Consider the following 21,212-nt stretch of genomic DNA (forward strand, 5'->3'; position numbering starts at 1 on the left):
CTCTATGATCATTAGCAGTCACCATTAACAGGATGTATTGACAGCTCCAATTATTATGGTTGAATTGTTTACTTCTTCCTTTAATTCTGTCAGTTTCTGTTTTGTATATTTTGGGGGCTCTTTTGTTAGGTGCATACATATTTACAATTGTATCTTCTTGATGGGTTGATCTTTTTATTCTCATAAAATGTCCTTTTTTTGTCTCTATAATTTCTATCCTATTTATTTTTCAGTAACAATTTTTACCTTATAAAGTCTATTTTGTCTGATACAGTATAGCCTCTCAGCTGCCTTTTGGTTACTGTTTGCATGGCATATGTTTCCATCTGTTTTCATTTAACCTGTTGGTATCTTCCAATCTAAAACGTGTCTTTTGTGGAAATGATATAATTGGATCATGATGGGTTTCATGGTTTGTTTTTTAAAATTCATTTAGCTAATCTCTGCCTTTTTAAAATTGTATTGCTTAATCCATTTACATTTAATGTAATCACTGATTAAGTAGAATCTGCTATTTGTTTTCTATGTCTTTTTTATTTCTCTAGTTATCCATTACTGTCTTCTCTTGTATTAACAGATATACACTAGTGTATCATTTTAATTTCCCTTGTTTACTATTTTTTAAATTATTAGTGGTTGCCTTGGGGATTACAATTACCATTCTAAGGCTGGGCATGGTGCCTTACACCTGTAATCTCAGCACCCTGGGAGGCCAAGGCAGGAAGATCTCTTGAGCTCAGGAGTTGGAGACCAGCCTGGGCAACATAGGGAGAACTCATCTCTATTAAAATTCAAAAAAGTTAGCCGGGCATGGTGGCACATGCCTGTAGTCCCAGCTACTTGGGAACTGAGGCAAGAGGATTGCTTGAGCCCAGGAAGTTGAGGCTGCAGTGAGCCCTGTTCATGCCACTGCACTCCCGCCTGGGTGGCAAAGTAAGTCACCTAGTCTTAAAAAAAACAAAAAACAAAAAATATTCTAATGTACATAACAATCTATTTCAGATTAATTCCAGCTTACTTTTTTTTTTTTTTCTGAGATGGAGTCTCGCTCTGTTGCCCAGGCTGGAGTGCAATGGCATGATCTTGGCTCACTGCAACCTCTGCCTCCTGGGTTCAAGCAATTCTCCTGCCTTAGCCACCCCAGTAGCTGGGACTACAGGTGTGTGCCACCATGCCTGGCTAATTTTGCCATATTGGCCAGGCTGGTCTCAAACTCCTGACCTCAAGTGATCCAACCACCTCATCCTCCCAAAGTGCTGGGATTACAGGCCTGAGCCACTGTGCCCAGCCTAATTCCAGCTTACTTTCAATGGTATACAAAAGCTAATTTTGTATAGCTCCATTCCCTCTCCCTCCTTTGTGCTGTTTTCATCATTTACATTAGATCTTTATACATTTCTATCCATCAACACAGATTTATCATTATTTCCTTATGCAGTTGTCCTTTAAATTAGAAGAGAAATAAAAATTACAAAAGATGCATTTTTACTATCTTTTATGCTTACATATGTAATTGCCTTTATCAATATTCTATATCTTTGTGTGGACTTGAGTTTCTGTCTAGTATCCTTTCCTTTTGCCTGAAGGACTCCCTTTAGTATTTCCTATAAGGCTGGTTTACTAGTGATGAATTCTCTCTCTCTCTCTCTCTCAAAAAATCTGAGAATGTCTCACTTTCTTCACTTTTGAAAGAGAGTTTTGCTGCAGGTAGGATTCTTGGCAGATAGTCTTTTTCTTTCAGCATTTTGACTATGCCATCGTACTGCCTTCTCTTTCATGGTTTCTGATGAGCAATCAGCTATTACTCTCATTGAGAACCCCTTGTTAAGTGATGAGCCACTTTTGTTGCTTTCAAGATTTTCTTCTTTATCTTTCACCAGTTTGACTATAATATGTCTTGGTATGGATCTCTGAGTTTGTTCTACTTGGATTTCATTGAGCTTCTTGGACATGTAAATTAATGTAAATTAATGTTTTTCTTCAAATTTGGGCAGTTTTGGGTCATTATCTCTTCAAATAGTCTTTCTGTCCCTTTATCTCTCCTTTCCTTTCTAAACTACCATTGTGCATATGTTGGTATGCTTGATGGTGTCCCACAGGTCTCTGAGACTCTTTATTTTCTCATTTTTTTTCTTCTAACTGGATAATTTCAATTGATCTGATTCTAAATTTGCTGATTTTTCTGCCTATTCAATTCTGCTATTGAATTCCTCTACTGAGTATTCATTTTAGGTATTATATTTTTCAACTCCAGAGTTTCTACTTTATTCTTTTAAAAACATATATAATTTTTCTCTTTGTATTCTCTATTCAGTGATACATAGTTCACACAATTTTCTTTAGTTATTTAGACATGGTTTCTTTTGGTTATTGGAACATCTTTAAAATAGCTGATTTAAAGTCTTTGTCTAGCAAGTCCAATATTTGATCCCCCTCAGGAATAGTTTGCGTTGATTGCTTTCTTCCTTGTGTATGGGCCATTGCTTTTTGTTTCTTTGTATATCATAATTTTTTTGTTGAAAACTTGGACATTTTAAATAATGTGGCCACTCTGCAAATCATATTCTCTCTCTTGTCAGGGTTTGTTTAGTGACTTTTCTGAACTGATTCTGTAAAGTCTATATTCTTTGTCAGGTATGGCCACTGAAGTGGCCTGCTCTATTAGCTTAGAGGTCACCAAATAATTGGACAGATTTTCTCAAATGCCTAGAACCAATAAGTCACAAAGTCTTGGCTGAGTGGCTGTGTGCAAGTGTTGGAGCACACCTTCAATGCTTAGCCAGGCAGTTTAAAACTCTGCTTAGATTTCACTCCCCTGTTTTCCTAGAACCTCAAGGTTAGCTAGAGTGTACAGCCTTCTCAACTCTCTTGAGCATGTCCACAGCTGTGGGTGTGTGCACAGATCTGCACATAGGCATGGCCTAGATTTCCAGGAACATGTCAGGGGTTTTCAAAGCCCCCCATGGCCATCTTATTCTCCGACTTGCCCTTTTAAGCTTTTTGATTAGCCTACTGTTTGCACCACTATTATCTACTGCTTCAGACAAACTGCAGTGTTAAGCAGTTGTCTTTGATTGTCTTCAACAAATGCCCTGGGGAAAAAGACTGTTGCCCTGGGTGAGTTCCAACTCAGGTGAAATAAAGACTTGTGAGTCCAGGGAATCCCTGGACAGGCAAAATAATGACAGTTTTTTTGTTAGGGGTTGGGGAACAGGGCTTTGAAGGTGCTCCAACCCCATTTTGCCCCTTCCACTGGTTTCCAGGCTACTGGTTTCACTGTGATTGTGGTCTGTTGGTTTTATAGGTAACCTCCAAGCTAGGGGTTGGGTTGAGATGGGAATAGACAAGTTAAAAGGCCATAGACTGTTCTTCCTACTGAGATTCAGCTGTTTTGCTTGAATAAACACTTCTTGGATTGCTGAAAGCCTTTGGTTAATTTCCAGAATTCTAAGAAAGTTGATTCTGACTCAGTTTTTGTGAATGTTCTCATTGTTTTATGGAGGAGAGGATTTTAGGAGGTCCTGACTCTTCCATTTTTGCCGACATCTTTCTGGGATAAAACCTTTGAGAACAACAGCTTTTGGTGAAGAAGTATTGATTTTGGGGAAGTTTTTATTATTTACAATGAGGTATGAAAAATGGGAGGTTGACAATTGAAACTGATATCATTCCCCCACTTCCAGTGTCATTGACTTTCCTTCTGAGCTTCTTGCCTACTTTCCTTTTGGTACTTCTCTCATTTTGGTGGTTTGGAGGATTCTATTAATAGCTGTGGCTTGCTCTAGGCCACCTTATACCTAATGCAATCCATATATGATCTCCACTGACAGAATCTTGTGCAAATGTTCAGGTGGAGAGAGGGAAGTCAATTTCCTTCTCAAGATTCAGGCTTTCTAAACATTACCCTACTTTACTGTCCTTTCTGTTGGCTCTTGAATTGCTTTCCTAGGGCTGGCATAATAAAATGCCACAAACTTGATGGCTTGAAACAACATATTATCTCACAGTTCTGGAGGCCAGAAGTCCTAAGTCAAAGTATGGGCAGAGTTGGTCCTCCTGGAGGTTCTGAAGCAGAAACCATCCCATACCTTTCCTAGCTTCTGATGGTTGCTGGTAATCCCTGGAATTCCTCAGCTTGTAGATACATCACTCCAATCTCTGCCTCTGTCTTCATAGGGAATTCTCTTCTGTGTCTCCACATGGTCTTCTTTGTTTTGTTTTTTTGAGGTAATTTGTTTAACTGCAAGCCTACAGGGAATGAATGAATACATTTCCTACTGCTAATAGTACTCCATGAGACTTTACTTGCTATATCCACTAGAACGGTAAGCATTATAAAACATGTCTCAACAAAATTTTCCATCTCTTTTCCTTTTAGTTTCTTTTTTTTTTTTTTTTAATTTCAACTCTTAGATACAGGGGATACATATGCAGATTTGTTACATGGGAATATTGTATGATGCTGAGGTTTGGAGTATGGATCCCCTCATCTAGTTAGTGAGCATAGTACCGGATAGTTAGTTTTTATTAACCCCCACCTCTCCCTACACCCTCTAATAATCCAGTGTCTATTGTTCCCATATCTGTGCCCATCTATGTGGTCGTTGTCTTCTTTTTTTTTTTTGAGACGGAGTTTTGCTCTTGTTGCCCAGGCTGGCATGCAATGGTACGATCTCGGCTCACTGCAACCTCCACCTCCTGGGTTCAAGCGATTCTCCTGCTTCAGCCTTCCGAGTAGCTGGGATAACAGGCATGCACCACCATGCCCGGCTAATTTTGTATTTTTAGTAGAGATGGGGTTTCTCCATGTTGGTCAGGCTGGTCTCAAACTCCTGACCTCAGGTGATCTGCCCGCCTCGGCCTCCCAAAGTGCTGGGATTACAGGTGTGAGCCACTGTGCCCGACCTGTGTGGTCTTTTTATAAGGGCACTGGTCATTGGATTTAGGGTTCATGATAATCCAGTATGACCTCATCATAACTAATTACATCTGCAAAGACCTTATTTCTAAATAATCATTCTGGGGTTATACCTAGACATGAATTTTGGGGGGTACTACTTAACCAAGTAAATCTCTATTTGCATATTCTTACTGGTGACAAAACATCTTCTCCAATCTCATGTGACTCACGTTTTTATTAGCCTTTGATAAGGAATCCTTTCAAAATGCCACTTTAAGTGATATCTACTGGCTCCTCTTTGCCAACATAGGACAACATAAAAGGCAGAAGATTCCTGCCCTTTGAGAGCTCATGAATGTGGAAAGTGGACCAAGGAGGTGAGGCAGGAGAATTGCTTGAACTCGGGAGGCGGAGGTTGCAGTGAGCTAAGATCGTGCCACCGTACTCCAGCCTGGGTAACAGACACACAGCAGCAGCAGCAGCAGAGATAGCTGACTCCAACACTTTTTGATCACTGCCTATGTGCCAGGCACTGTTCAAGTGTCTTACATATTAGCTCATTTAATTTTTACAGTGACGCTCTTCTCCCATCTAACAGGTGAGGTCTGGAAAGGTGAAACTATATCTAAGGTTACAGAGTTAATAAATGGTGGTGCTGGGATTCAGACCCAGCCAGTCTGGTTCCAAAGCCCTTGCTATTAACCTCTCCACTCTACTGCCTCTGCAAAGCTTATGCTCTTTGCACCACCCCTGGCTAAATAAAAATGGCCTGATGGCCTCAAGGAAAGAAGGTTAGCTAGAGAAAAAGATTCAGGAATATCTCTTTTAGTAGTCACACTTCATAGGAAGCAATGTGTATTTAGTCAGCCCCCAGAAAGATGCCCTTTGGTTCATTCCAAGCTTTACCTGTGTGTCCCAGCAGGCACCTTCCATGAAGAGGCCATGGATGTAGGCCCCTTCCCGAGGAGGACTCCTAAACTCTTCTCTGTTCTTCTTTGTCATGTCACATTGCAGGGCCATCTGGTCCAGTGGCCACTCATTCTTGCGAGCCGTGGACTGCATGATGGCAGTCAGGAACGACTGGGGGTTGAAGAAGCCTGTCAGCCACACAGTGGAGGGCATTGTAAAGTCACCCGTCCAAGCCTCTAGCTCCTTGATTCTGTTGAGGAGGTCTGGAAACCAGGCTGCCAGGCCTGCTGTGGAAGGGTAGGCTCGTCTAGCCCAGGACTCTGGCACCATATCGAAGTACAGGGCATTCTGTAAGTTCTCCATGTGGCTGGTCATAGTCAGCTCCCCCTGAAGATAAAGAATGGGAGGGGGAAAGCGTGAGAAGGTGGGAAGTCCCTGAAAACACCTGGCCTCAGAGACCCCTGGCTCATGGCACCCAGGGTTATCCATCCTTGTTCATGTCATTTGAACATAACTCCAGGGGTAGGTGACACAATGACTGTCCTGTCTAGTACTTGCTTTGGAAGGTTTGTCTCACAGAAGCTGGTCCTTGAAAACCCTCCCTGCTCTGATGTCAGAGTCTCAACTGTCTACTCACAGTGTTTCAAAAGACACAATTGCTTCCCATTGCAGACCTTAAACCACTTGTGGGTTCAGTGCCACATGACCCTAGCCTAAAGCTTAAATTCCATGACTCTCCTGCATGCAGCTTAGAAACCCAAGAAGCCAGTGCCTACAAAGATCTATATTCCCCCAAATCAGGGATTTCCTTCGGAAATCGAGCTATTGGATATGTAATCAACTTTAAGGGACACTCTTTCAACAGCTAGATAGGATTTGTAAAGAAAGGTTTACACTGAACACCATCTTTATTTTTTTTTATTTTTGGAGACGGAGTCTCACTCTGTCGCCCAGGCTGGAGTGCAGTGCTGCAATCTCTGCTCACTGCAACCTCCGCCTCCCAGGTTCAAGTGATTCTTCTGCCTCAGCCTCTTGAGTAGCTGGGATTACAGGCACCTGCCACCACACCCGGCTAATTTTTGTATTTTCAGTAGAGACAGGGTTTCACCATGTTGGCCTGGCTGGTCTTGAACTCCTGACCTCAAGTGATCAGCCCACCTCAGCCTCCCAAAGTGCTGGGATTACAGGCATGAGCCACCGCGCCCGGACTGAACACCATCTTTAAAGCAAACTTTGTAACTTTGGCTCTGCCAATGATCTGTGGCAATTTCTTGAAGACCCCATTTCTATTGTTGTGGTTTCTGTAACAGGTGTTAGGGCACCTGACAGCGTTTGGCTGTCTCATCAAGGGCAGACTGCTAAAATGTAAGATGTTCTCACCTCCGTAGGGCCTGGAGTCTCCTGGCCTGTGGGACAGGAGACTGGCACATGGAATTCTAGATCTAACTTTTTCTCTTAACTTTTGGAATTCTTTTTTTTTCTGGAGACGGTGTCTTGCTCTGTCACCCAGGCGGGAGTGCAGGGGCGCAATCTCTGCTCACTGCAACCTCTGCCTCCCGGGTTCAAGCGATTCTTCTGCCTCAGCTTCCTGAGTAGCTGGGATTACAGGCGTCTGTCACCATGCCCAGCTAATTTTTGTATTTTTAGTAGAGATGGGGTTTCATCATGTTGGCCAGGCTGGTCTCGAACTCCTGACCCTGACCTCAGGTGATCTGCCCACCTCAATCTCCGGAACTGATGGGATTACAGGCATGAGCCACCGCGCCCAGCCACTTTTGGATTATTATTATTATTATTTTTAAGACAGAGTCTTGCTCTGTCACCCAGGCTGGAGTGCAGTAGCACGATCTCAGCTCACTGCAACCTCTGCCTCCCGAGCTCAAGGAATTCTGCCTCAGCCTCCCAAGTAGCTGGGATTACAGGCGCCCACCACCACACCCGGCTAATTTTTGTATTTTTAGTAGAGACGGGGTTTCACCATGTTGGCCATGCTGGTCTCAAATTCCTGACCTCAGGTGATCCACCCGCCTTGGCCTCCCAAAATGCTGGGATTACAGGCGTGAGCCACTGCACCTGGCCCACTTTTGGAATTCTTAAAAACAGTTAAGCATACCTACCTTAAGATGAACATATTTCAGTCTCCTGAGTGACAGCCAGAGGCTCCTGATTTATAAGAAATAAACTAAACTGGTAACTTCTTTATGAACTTCCTACATGAAGTATAATTATTACGAATTCACTTTCTAGACCGTAGTGTCTGGTGGCCGGACTATTTTAAGACATAAAAACCTCAATGTTTTAAAGAAAAGACCAATATCCCTAATCAGAGCAGCGACAGATGGACCAGCCTGAATGAGTACAGTGTGAATTACAAACATTTTCCCCCAAGTAACAGGACTTTATTACAGGGATAGAAAATAGATTTCATTCCACGTGTCTATCCAGATGTTTTGAGGTGAATGACCAGAGCAGGGTGTTGTGATGAATCTGAGGCCACATCAAGGCTCCATGGGATGTAAAAGAGCCCTGTATGTGCCACCAACATTTATCACTTTCAACCAAACCCGAATTTGATGAGCAAGTTTCTTCTGGTAGATTTCCCTAAGGATCTGCTGAAATGAATATCATTATTAGGTTAAAATAGAAAAAAACTGTTTCCTTTGTTTGGAATCTCTGCTTTAGTGTACACAGGCTTCTGAGAAATGGGTTTAATATGCTGCTTATATCTCTGAGCCCAAATCAAGCTTCTGAGACAATACGGTCTTCCTCATATCTGTAGTTATGTGATAATTCATTGCTACTTGCAATGTATAGCTTATGTAATAATTGTTTCCCTTTAAATAGCTGATTATTTAACAAAATAACATTAAGTATAAAGATGAAATTTAGTGCAAAGGACAAAATAAATGATCAAAGAAGATCATTCACTTTGTTTTATGAGACCCCATCTGTGTAGCCATGTCTTCCCTTACCACGTTATCAAGGACATTCATGGCAATGATGAACAAAAGTGATGAGGATGGAAAACCTTGCCTTGTTCCCAAACTTAGAGAGAAGGCAGGCAGTCCCTCACAATTAAATATGTTTTCTTTGGATATCCTTTAAGTTGACATTTCCTTTGATTTCTGGGGTTTTTTTTGATATTTTAAAATGAAGATTTGGTGTTCAATTTTGTCAAACGCCTTTTCTGCATTTATGAAGATGATCATATCTTTTCTGCATTTATGAAGATGATCACATGATTTTTAAATTTAGCACATTAATATGGTAAACTTCACTGACTGATTTTTGAATCTTAAACCTAATCTTGTATTCCTAGGATTACCGCATTTAGCCATGACATATTATCTTATTCTTATATTGTGTGATTTGATTTGTTAACATTTTGCTAAGGAATTTTGCATTTGTGTTTATGAGAAAAGCTGATCTGTCATTTGCTCATAATGTATTTGGTGTCACGTTAATTCTGTTTTCATAAAATTTGTTGAGAAGTTTTCTCTATGCCTTTTTTTAATATACTTTATTTTTTTTTTTTTAGGGCAGTTTTAGTTTCACAGCAAATTGAGCAGAAAGTACAGAGATTACCCTTATATCTTCTGCCTCGACACATGCACAACCTCCACCACTATCAACATTCCCCACCAGAGCAGTACCTTTGTTACAAGTGATGAACCTGCATTCACCTCATTATCACTCAGAGTCCATAGTTTACCGTAGGGTTTGCCCTTTGTGTTGTACATTCTATGTGTTTGGACAAATTTATAATGACATGTATCTACCATTATAGTATCATATTGTATCATTACAGTTTAATGCCACGTATCCACCATTTTAGTATCATATGTCATTGCAGTATAATTGTATGTATCCACCGTTATAGTATTGTACAAATACAGTATCATGTTGTATCATTATAGTATATGACAAGTATCCACCATTATAGTATCATATTCATCATTATTGTTTCAGTGTCCTAAAATTTTTCTGTGCTTGACCTACTCATGCCATCCTCACTCTTAACTCTGGGCAACCAGTGTTTTTACTGCCTCCATTGTTTTACCTTTTTCAGAATGTCACATAGTTAGAATAATACAGTATGTAGCCTTTTCATATTGACATCTTTCACTTAGTAGTATGTGTTTAAGTTCCCTCTGTTTCTTTTCATGGCTTGATAGCTGATTTTTTTAAAAGCATTGAATAATAATCCACTGTCTGGATGTACTGCAGTTTATCCATTTACCTACTGAAGTACATCTTGGTTTCTTCCAAGTTTTGGCAGTTACAAATAATGCTGTTATAAACATCTGCAGGTTTTGTATGGTGATTTAAAAAATTAAACTTATGATTTTGAGATAATTATAGGTATATTTATAGTTGTAAGGAATAATACAGACAGATCTTGTGTACCCTTTACCTGGTCTCCCCTAATGGTAATAGCTTGAAAAACTATAGTACAATATCACAACCAAGATACTGACATTGATACAGTCAAGACACAAAACATTTCAATCATGATAAGGATTCCTGTTTTTTCTGTGGTGTATGGCTGAAGTAGCATGCTTATTGTCTATAAGTTTTCTGTCTTGCTAGGCTGTCTCTTTGCTGGTTCATCTCTCTCTGCTGAAGAGAACAGTTTTGTTGTTGTTTTGTCTGCATCCACTGGTATTTCTGGCTTGCTGGCTTTTTTTTTTTCTCCCATTCTGAGGTCTAGGAGGCATAAAAAAAATCCAAGAAACTCACTTTCATGTCCCTTCTTGGGTCCTGAGGTTCGTAGATAGTCTTCATTCCTCTCTACATATTCCAGAGTCTTATGTTTCTTCTATATAAAATGGCCATGGTTTTTATTTATACTTAGCAGGAGGAATAGGGAAACATAAGTCTATCCATCTTCCTGGAAGTAGAAGAGTTTATGTAAAATTGGTATTATTTCATCCTTAAATGTTTGTAGAATTTACCAAGGATACTTTGTGGATCAGGGGTTTTCTTTGTGGGAAATTTTAAGTCATGAATTCAATGTTTTAAACACATATGGGCTATTTAGGTTATACATTTTACTTGGGTGAGCTTTGATGGAGTCTCATAGGGAACTGGTTCACTTCATTTAAGTAGTTGAATTTAATTGCAGAAAATTATTCATATTCTTATAATGCTTTTAATGTCTATAGGATTTATGATGGTATCTCCCCTTCCATCCTGATTTTTTCAAGTTTTTGTTTTTTCTTTTTTCTTATAAATTCTGGTAAATGTTTATTAATTTTATTCATTTTTAAAAAGAACCAGCTTTTGGTTTCATAAAGTTTTATAATTTTTTTGTTTTCACTTTCATTAATTCTACTCTTTATTATTTCCTTCATTTTGTTTACTTTGGGTTTGTTTTGCCATTTTTTTCCTAGTTTCTTAAGGTGCAGCTTAGATAATTGATTTGGGAACTTTTTTCATTGCTGATATTCGCATCTCATGCTATACATTTCCCTCTAAGTTCTGCTTTAGCTACATGTTACCAATTTTATATATTTTTATTTTTATTTTATTCAATATAGTTAGAATTATTTAGAAATATGCTATTTAATTTCCAAATACTTGTGGGTTTTCTGATATCTTTCTGTTATTGATTTTTAGTTCAATTATGCTATGGTCAGTTAATATACTGTGTATGATTTTAATCCTCTCATATTGCTTTATGACATAAAATATAGTTGATTTTGGTGAGTGTTCTGTGTAGTCTTGAAAAGTATGTGTATTCTGACATTGTTGGAGTGTCTGTAAAATTGGTTAAGTTGGTTGATAATTTTGCCAAGTCTTTTTTATCCTAATTAGTTTTCTGTCTACTTGTTCTACTAAATATTGAGAGAGGAGTTTTGAAACCAACTATAATTGTGGATTTGTTTATTTCTTCTTTTGATTCTATCATTTTTTTGCTTTATGTATTTTGACGCTTTGTTATGAGGTGCCTATACACTTAGGATTGTTATATCCTCTTGACAAATTGACTTATTATATAATACTCCTCTTCATCCATGGTAATATTGCTTATTTAAAAATATAGTTAGTTTGATTTTTATATAGCCTCTACAACTTTCTTTTGATTAGTATTTTTATATTATATTTTTTCTCATCTTTTTCTTCTAACCTGTGTTTAGCTGGATACGTAGTTTTTTTGTCCTTTGTTTTGGTAATCAGCTGTGCTGAAAGAGTTAATGGGCAAGCTTGAGACTGCTATCCTTAGAAATGCCTGCTGGCAAGGTTGGCCTGTGGCTGGCATCTAGAAACTTAGCTCCTTGTTAACGGTTAATAGAAAAGGGTGGTTGACCATATCCAGACTGTGCAAACAATTTGGTTTACACTGAATACCTACTTCCCATTTGGAAGCATGGAATTTTGGATGTGCTAGACAGAGGGTGCCTATGTGACCAGCTCCTAATAAAATCCTTGGGTGCTGGGGTCTCTAATGGAATTCCCTGGGCAGAAATGTTACACAAATGTTACTCCATTTCCAGTGCTGGAGAGAGGATGCACTCTATGTGATCCTTCATGAGAGGGAGGCAGCATATGGAAACCTGTACATGGATTTCTCCTGACTCCACCTATGTCTTTTCCCTTATGATCTGGCTATGTGTGTATTCTTACTACAGCACCATAACAAATTTTAGCCATATATATTAATACAATCATATGCTGAAACTCATGAGTCCTTCTAGCAAATCTCCAAATGTAGGAGTGGTCTGGAGACAGGATTCCTGACATAACAGCATATAGCTAGGTCTTGCTTTTTAAAAATTGGATCTGGCAGTTCTAAACAGTACTCTGGGCACTTAAGCCGTTTATATTTAATGTAGTTACCAATACAGTAACTACAATAATTGTAGATTATTCATTTATTTTTTGGCTGCTCTAGGGCAAGAATTGACAAACTTTTTTTTTTTCCTGTAAAGTGTCAAATAGTAAATAAATATTACAGGCTTTGTGGGCCATATGATCTCTGCTGACACTACTCAATTCTGCTATTGTAGCACAAAAATAGCCATAGACAATGTATATATGAATGATTGTGGCTGTGTTCCAATGTTTACTTGCCAAAACAGGTTGTGGGCTGGATTTGGCCTGTTGGCCAATAGTTTGCTGAATGCTACTGTAGGATTTACAATACATATCTCTAACTCATCACACCCTAACTAACTTCAAAATTATACCACTCCACATATGGTGTAAGAATCATATACAATATGCTTCTATTTCTCTCCTCTCATTTTTCATGCTGTTGTTGGCATACATTTTGGTTTTACATATGCTTAAAGCCCACAGTAAATTTTTATTATTTTTGTTTTAAACAGTCTATTATTTTTAAAAAAAGATTTTGGATGAGTAAAAATGTCTTTCATATTACTCACATATTTACCATCTGTGGAGACCATTATTTCTTTGTTTAGATCCAAATTTCCATATATCATTTTCTTTCTTTCTAAGAAATTTCTTTCTTTCTTTTTTTTTTTTGAGACGGAGTCTTGCTGTGTTGCCCAGGCTGGAGTGCAGTGGTGTGATCTCGGCTCACCACAACCTCCGCCTCCCAGGTTCTAAGAAATTTCTTTAACATTTCTTGTCCCACAGGCTTGTTGGCTATGAATTATTTCAGTTGTCTGAAAACATCTTTACTTAGTTTTCTTTTTTGAAAGCTATTTTTTCCTGGGCAAAGAATTCTAAGTTTACAGTTGTTTTCTTTTTTGAAAGCTATTTTTTCCTGGGCAAAGAATTCTAAGTTTACAGTTGTTTTCTTTTAGTACTTTAATGATAGTTCTCCACTTTCTTCTGGCTTGCACAGCTTCTGACAAGAAGTCTGCCATCATTCTTTTCTTTGATCCTTTAAATATCATTTTTATTTTTCTCCTCTTGCTGCTTTTAAAATTTTTCTTTATCCCTGGTTTCAGCAGTTTTATTATGAGGTGTATTTACAATGTTTTCATTAGGCTTATTCTGCATGGGGCTTGTTGAGCTTCTTGTACCTATAGGTTTTGTGGTTTTCATCAAATTTGCAAAACTGTGGCCCTTATTTCTTCAAATAGATTTTTTTGGCCCCCCCCTTCCCCATCAACAACCCCATCCTTTTGGGACACCAATTACATGTATGTTAGACCACTTGATATTATCCTACAGGACCTAGTAATTTGTTTACTTTTTTCAGTTTTTTCATTATTCTAGGTGTTTTTATTGCTGTGTATTCATGGTTACTGATCTTTTCTCCTGTAGTGCCTACTCAGCTGTGAATCCTCTGAAGTTCATTTTTTCATATCAATATTGTATTTTTCATCTCTATAAATTCCATTTGGGTCTTTTAATAAATATCTTACATGTTTTACATTATACTGTTGTTTTCTTCTAGCTTCTTGGATATATGGTGCAAACTTATAATAGTTGTTTTAACATCTTTGTCTTCCATTGTCTCTGTCATTTCTGGCTTCATTTCAATTGATCACATTTTTTTTTTTTTTTTTTTTTGAGCCGGAGTCTCTCTCTGTCGCCCAGGCTGGAGTGCAGTGGCGATCTCCACTCACTGCAAGCTCTACAGGCGCCTGCCACCATGCCTGGCTAATTGTTTGTATTTTTAGTAGAGACGGGGTTTCACCACGTTAGCCAGAATGGTCTTGATCTCCTGACCTCGTGATCCACCCGCCTCAGCCTCCCAAAGTTCTGGGATTACAGGCATGAGCCACCGTGCCTGGCCCACGTATTCCTACTTCTTTACGTGGCTGTAATTTGTTTACTCTGTGTCAGGCACTATGAATTTTACATTATTGAGTGCTGAATTTTGTCATACTCCTTTAAACAGTGGTGGAATTTATTTTTAGCCTGCACTTAATTTACTTGAAATCAATGGATCTGTTGGTGGCTTGCATTTAAGTTTGTTAGGGTGGGGTCAGACCAGCTATTAGTCTAGGTTCAATGCATCCCCATTACTAAGCTGATACACTTCTGAGAATTCTCCCTGACACCTCCTATTTTTTGAGTTATTTCTACTCTGGCTAGCGGGAACACAAACTATTCCCAGCGCTTTGTGAACTCTGAGAATTGTTCTCCTTATTTTTTTCTGGTGGTTCCTTCTCAGCCTTGGGTGGTTTCCTCTCACTCATGTGCAGAGCCAAAGTCTCAAGGGGATTCCTTCTGTGGATCTCTGGAGCTCTTTCTCTGTGCAGCTCCCCACTTTAAGGTACTGTACTCCGCAAATTCTACGTCTTTCCAGTTCAGCAAGACTGTGGGGCTGTTTTGGGTTCCTGAACTGTAACCTGTAGCTTGTGCAATGAAGGGCTCACATTTCTTGTTTCCTTTCTCTCAAGTATCATAGTCTTATTCAGCCTGTTGTTTAATATCTGAAAACTGATATTTTTCATAGCTTGTCTAATTTTCTAGCAGTTTAAGGTGGAAAGGTAAATCTGGCCTGTTGGTCATAAGCAGAAGGCCACATGAGTTACTTTTAAGCACTTTTTCAATAATACTTTTCAGAGATTACTACCACAATTATAAATTTTCCTTTAAAGTTTTTACCTTTCTCTGTTTAGGCCAAAAAAACCTCTAAGTATGTAAAAGGAATTATTCAAAAACTTAAAAATCACCGTGAATAATCAATTCTACTAACTTTTAGTGGACTGATTATAGTGTATGTGTGTGTAATTTTCCAAATCCCTGATTTATAAAAAGGAAGCCCACTGAATCCTTTTCAGGCTGCAGACTATTTGCATTGGTAGGCAAACAAATAATTTTAAACAGAAAGACATATCCTGAGGAGTGAACCGATGTAGCTGACCTCCCTCCCTTTACTCAGACCCATGGTAAACAGAGAGAGAGCTATACCAGCCTTTCTTCCTCCAGAAATATACAGCAATTAGAAGAGAAAGTCTTTGCTTGAGGAGTTTACAGTTTAGCTGAGGAAGCAGGGTTTGTATTCATGGAAAAGGCTTGGGTGATAACTTAATAGCAATTATAAAGAAATGCAGGCATAAGTGCATATTAACCCAGGAATAACGCTGGATCTAGGTACTGCAGAGGTACAGAAGAGGTAAGTAAACACAGTCAAGTTGGATCAGTCATGGAAAGGCTTAGATATGACACATTTGCAGGTGTCTTTTTTAAGAAAGAAAGAGCCTTAGCCAGGGAAAGAAGCTAGGGGATGGCTATTGCAGACACGTGCCAAGACAGCCTGGAGCCTGCACTGCGGCAGAGGCGGCAGTGGCTGAAGCACGTTGCCTTCTAGGGAGATAGGAGGCGCCCCAGATCAGTGGTTGTCGCCCAGGCTGGAGTGCAGTGGCACAATCTCGGCTCACTGCAAGCTCTGCCTCCCGGGCTCACGCCATTCTCCTGCCTCAGCCTCCCGAGTAGCTGGGACTACAGGTGCCCGCCACCATGCCCAGCTAATTTTTTGTATTTTTAGTAGAGACGGGGTTTCACCATGTTAGCCAGGATGGTCTCGATCTCCTGACCTCGTGATCCACCCGCCTCAGCCTCCCAAAGTGCTGGGATTACAGGCGTGAGCCACCGCCCCCGGCCTTGTCAGCACTTCTTTTCTAACAAACATGATGGATTATGCCCATTAACAGGACATACTCCCAATGTCCAGTAGCTTTGATACCACTTCACTTCGTCCCATTTGTGAACGAGAATCAGAATCAGGTGAATGAGAGTGATAAGGAGGGGAAAAAGCAAGGTAAAGCCACTGATGTCATAGGTTGATGCCGCTTGAGGCCTGACCAGCACAAAAGGGCTGTGGGTTGGTGGCTGGTAGAACCACTGAGTCTGGGTACAGGATGCTCCAACGGTAAGTCAGGCTGATGCAGCAACTTCTCTGTGGGCAGCAGCTGCAGGGTGGACAGGTGAGAAAACCCCCTCTACAGACTGGGCCGTGTCCCTGGCAAATTCATATGTTGAAGCCCCAACCCTCCATGTGACTGTATTGGAAATAGAGTCTTTAAGGAGGTAATTAAGGTTAAGCGACGTCATAAGGATGAAACCCTAATCTGATAGGACTTTCGCCTTATAAGAAGAGGAAGAAATCTCTCAGTCTCTCTCCTACTTTCCCCTTTTCTGGCTCTGCCTCCCTGCCATTTGAGGACACAGAGAGGAGACACCTCTCTACAAGCCCAGAAGAGAGCCCTCACCAGAAACCAAATTTGCTGGTGCTTGAGCTTAGACTTTCAGCCTCCAGAACTGTGAGAAATAAATATCTGTTGTTTAAGCCACACTGTCTATGGTATTTTGTTACAGCAGCTGTACCTGACTCATACAGCCCTGGAGAAGAGAACCAGGAGAGAGGTCAGTGGGAAAAGTGATTGCTATGAATGGGGAAAAAAAAATGGCCTTTAAGGGCTACAAGCCATTTTAGGAGAGAAGGGCTGAAATTCACCTTTAGGGGCAGGATGAAGTATTGTGCTTTATGGGGAAACTACCTGATAGTCTCTTTAGCAAACACAGCTGCAAGGCAAATCCTTATCCATTGTCCTTGGCCTTACATTACAGGACCCAAATACATATATTTTAGGTTTACAGTATCTCATACGATAGCCACTAGCCACATGTGGCTATTTAAATGCAAGTGAATTAAAATTATAAAATTAAAAATTGAGAGCTGGGCACAGTGGCTCATGCCTATTATCTCAGCACTTTGGGAAGCCAAGGCAGGAGGATCACTTTGAGCCCAGGAGTAAGAAACCAGCCTGGGAAACACAGTGAGGCCTGGTATCTACAAAAAAAAAAAAAAAAAAAAGAATTAGCTGAGTGTAATGGTGCATGCCTGTAATCCCAGCTACTTGGATGGCTGAGGCACAAGAATTGCTTGAACCTAGAAGGTAGAGGTTGCAGTAAGCAAAGATCATGCCACTGAACTCCAGCCTGGGCAACAGAGCAAGACTCTGTCAAAAAAAAAAAAAAAAAAAGTAACATAGCTTTGGCAAAAACATACATAATAGTTTACATTACCAGACAGAAAACCTAGCCTTTTTGCCTAAAATACCATCATCCACCAGAGCTTCCTGTGATGGCAAAGACATTCTGTATCTGTGCTAATAAGATCACATGTGGCTACTGAACACATGAAATGTAACTAATGCAAAAAAGGAACTGAATTTTTAATTAAAAAAAAATTTTTTTTTTGAGATGGAGTTTTGCTCTGTCACCCAGGCTAGAGTGCAGTGGTGTGATCTCAGCTCACTGCAACCTCTGCCTTCCAGGTTCAAGCAATTCTCCTGCCTCAGCCTCCAGAGTAGCTGGGATTACAGGCAGCTGCCACCAAGCCTGGCTGAGTTTTGTATATTTAGTAGAGACGGGGTTTCACCATCTTGGCCAGGCTGGTCTTAAGCTCCTGACCTTGTAATCCACCTACCTTGGCCTCCCAAAATGCTGGGATTACAGGTGTGAGCCACCGCAGCCGGCCGAATTTTTAATTTTTTTTCCCTCAAGATAGGGTCTCACTATGTTGCCCAGACTGGTCTACAAACTCCTGGCCTCAAGCAATCCTCCTGTCATAGCCACTATGCCCAGCTAATTTTTGTATTTCCAGTAGAGATGGGATTTTGCCATGTTGGCTAGGCTGGTCTCAAACTCCTGGCCTCAAGTGATCCACCCACTTGGGCCTCCCAAAGTGCTAGGATTACAGGTGTGAGCCACCATGCCTGGCTTACGTTAAAAACTACAAATGCCAGTTTTAGTACAAATTTTTATGTGCATATAATAGCACTACTTGCTTGCCAACCTTTGGTTAAGAAGATGTGTCAAAAAGTCATGACTCACTTCAAAAGTGAAATGAGTCCAACAGATATTTTTTTAAAAAACAGGCCATACTGCATTCATTTTTTCCCTTTAGAATAAAAATTTTCAGAAGTTTTCAATGGCCAATTAACTTCCATGGTTATAAAATGCCTTTACAAACAATACAGCAAAATATAGTTCTACTAAATTTGCTTCTATACAAAATTGTTTGGGGTTGTATGAAATCTGGGTGCATCTATGGAAAGATACTGCACATGTGAATGTTGTCTGTCCTGTGAGTTGATAGGGGAATAAAGGCCCCATTCTGGAGTCACCTGATAACATGACTCAGCAGAACTCCCAAGGTGTCAGGTTGTGGACTGCTGGCGGTACACTGGACTAAGTGTGATGGAAATGTCCTGGTCGTTTGGGATGTGCTTTGAGGACTGGGCCAGAGCGAGGCAGATAAGATGAACTCAGATGGAACCCTGGACTCAGAAGTCCTTTGTTTCTGGTCATTTCCCTGGGCTAAGTCAACAGCTCACTCTGCGTTACCATCCCTCATACAGAGATGTGCCATTTCTGAAAACCGTGAAGGCATACAAACTGTTTCTATAAGTTTTGTTATAAGAAGAGATAATGTGCTTGAAAAAAGTTTAAAATAGCCAGGCACAGTGGCTCATGCCTGTAATTCCAACACTTTGGGTCAAGGCGGGAGGATCGTTTCACACCAGTAGTTGGAGACCAGCCTGGCAACATAGTGAGACCCCATCTCTACAAAAATAAAAATAAAAAGTTAGTCGGGTGTGGTTGTGTGCACCTGTAGTTCCAGCTACGCACGTGGCTGAGGTGGGAAGATCTCTTGAGCCGTGATCACACCACCACACTCCAATCTGGGCAATAGAGAAAGACTCCATCTCTGAAAACAAAAAAGTTTAAAATATATCCAATACAAAGGAGTTTTAGGGCAGTGAAACTACTTTTTATGATACTATAATGGTGGATACAAGTCATTATTTATTTGTCCAAACCCATAGAAAGTCTTAACACTGAGAATGAACCCTAATGTAAACTATGAACTCTGGGTGATAATGATGTATGAGTATAGATTCATCAGTTATAAGAAAAGTACCACTCTGGTGGGGAATTTGAGAGTCGAGGAAGGATAATTTGTCTTTGAGGACAGCAGGTGTATGGGAAATCTCCATACCTTCTTTGCAATTTTGCTGTGAACTTAAAGTTACTCTAAAAATAAGGTCTAATAAATTTAAAAATATATGCAATTCTTAATTTTTAACACCCTTCAGAAATCTAACATCATTTTGAAAGCAGAGGAACATAATATGTGTAACTTGGCTTTCTTAAAAATTTCCCACATCTGCTTATAATAAGATTATAATGTATTCTGACAATAATTTTACACATACTAATTGAATGTGCAAGTGATGGAACTCTAAAGAATGTTCTGTCTCTCAGCTTGTCAGTGAAGCAGGGACAGCCCTGGAGAAGAGAACCAGGAGTCATTTAGGAAAAGAAGAAAATAAAAAATCATTGGCTGGGCATGGTGGCTCACACCTGTAATCCCAGCACTTTGTGGTGGAGGTAGGTGATTCAGCTGAGGTTGGGAGTTTGAGACCAGCCTGACCAACATGGAGAAACCCCCTCTCTACTGAAAATACAAAATTAGCCAGGCATGCTGGCGCATGCCTGTAATCCCAGCTACTCAAGGAGGTTGAGGCAGGAGAATTGCTTGAACCTGGGAGGTAGAGGTTGCGGTGAGCTGAGATCGCGCCATTGCACTCCAGCCTGGACAACAAGAGCGAAACTCCGTCTCAAAAAAAAAAAAAAAAAAAGTCTCAAGCTATACTACAGCAAAGACACCTACTTATGTTCATTCAACCAGTTTCCTAAACTCCTCTGGCCTGAATCCTGTTTAACAGCGATTAATATTCACACTTGCTCACAGGTCAAGAGTCAACAAAAAGAAAACTTAAAACACTGGACCCTTCGCTCAAGAAAATGCTGCATTTCAGGGTCTACAAGGTGCTTCCTTGGTCTTGGCATTGCAATGAAACTCTGGGAGAACTACAGGCTGGGTGGCCCCTTTTCAGGATAGGAGGGCTATCTGGCTGTGACCTTAACCCTTTCATTCATCCCTATCAGTAAATGCTTTCATAATCTTTCTTTGGCATAATACAGAGTGAAAACCTCATTTTTTCCTGTAGGTCTTCGTTCTTTTAAGTCAGGGAGCCTGTTAAAAGCTTGGATTCGTAGGCTGTAGTCCAAACTAAGGACTCATACCTCTGGGAATGAGGCCAGGAACTTCCATTTGAAAAGGGCGCCTCTGGTGTGTCTGAAGCAGCTGTTGCCCTGGGCTCACGGTCATGCAGCAGGCGTTCAGTCCACAGAGGGCCAGGGGACAGGGCAGCAGCACCCAGGTCCTCCCTCCTGGAGGGGCTCCATGCTGTAGCCTGTCCTGAGGCTTAGCTCCTCTCTGTTTTTTTCTACCCTATGAAGATGTTCTTGGCGAGGAGCTTTCATTTGTTTAAGACACTGGGAGCTGAGGACATGGGAAGAAGTGAAAGTGATAAGGGTCCCACTCCTTCCAGGCTGGCCTCCAGGCTGGGTTGGCAGCAGCCTTTCTATTCAGGTATTCTGGTAGAGTACTGGAAGGCCA

The 21,212-nt window shown here is 40.3% G+C and overlaps 1 protein-coding gene across 7 annotated transcripts in view; it reads right to left on the bottom strand.

The window, feature by feature from the left end:
- The window catches only part of DNAH9 (dynein axonemal heavy chain 9), a 377,141-nt gene that overhangs the window by 1,673 nt on the left and 354,256 nt on the right, over positions 1–21,212 (bottom strand). For all 7 annotated transcript variants that reach the window (XM_063799007.1, XM_016932363.4, XM_063799008.1 and 4 more), the window contains one exon: positions 5,807–6,196. In XM_063799007.1, coding sequence (XP_063655077.1) covers positions 5,807–6,196 — 390 coding nt within the window. The remainder of the gene's footprint in view (positions 1–5,806; positions 6,197–21,212) is intronic.

This window comes from Pan troglodytes, chromosome 19 (assembly GCF_028858775.2).
Source record: "Pan troglodytes isolate AG18354 chromosome 19, NHGRI_mPanTro3-v2.0_pri, whole genome shotgun sequence".
Lineage (NCBI taxonomy): Eukaryota > Metazoa > Chordata > Mammalia > Primates > Hominidae > Pan > Pan troglodytes.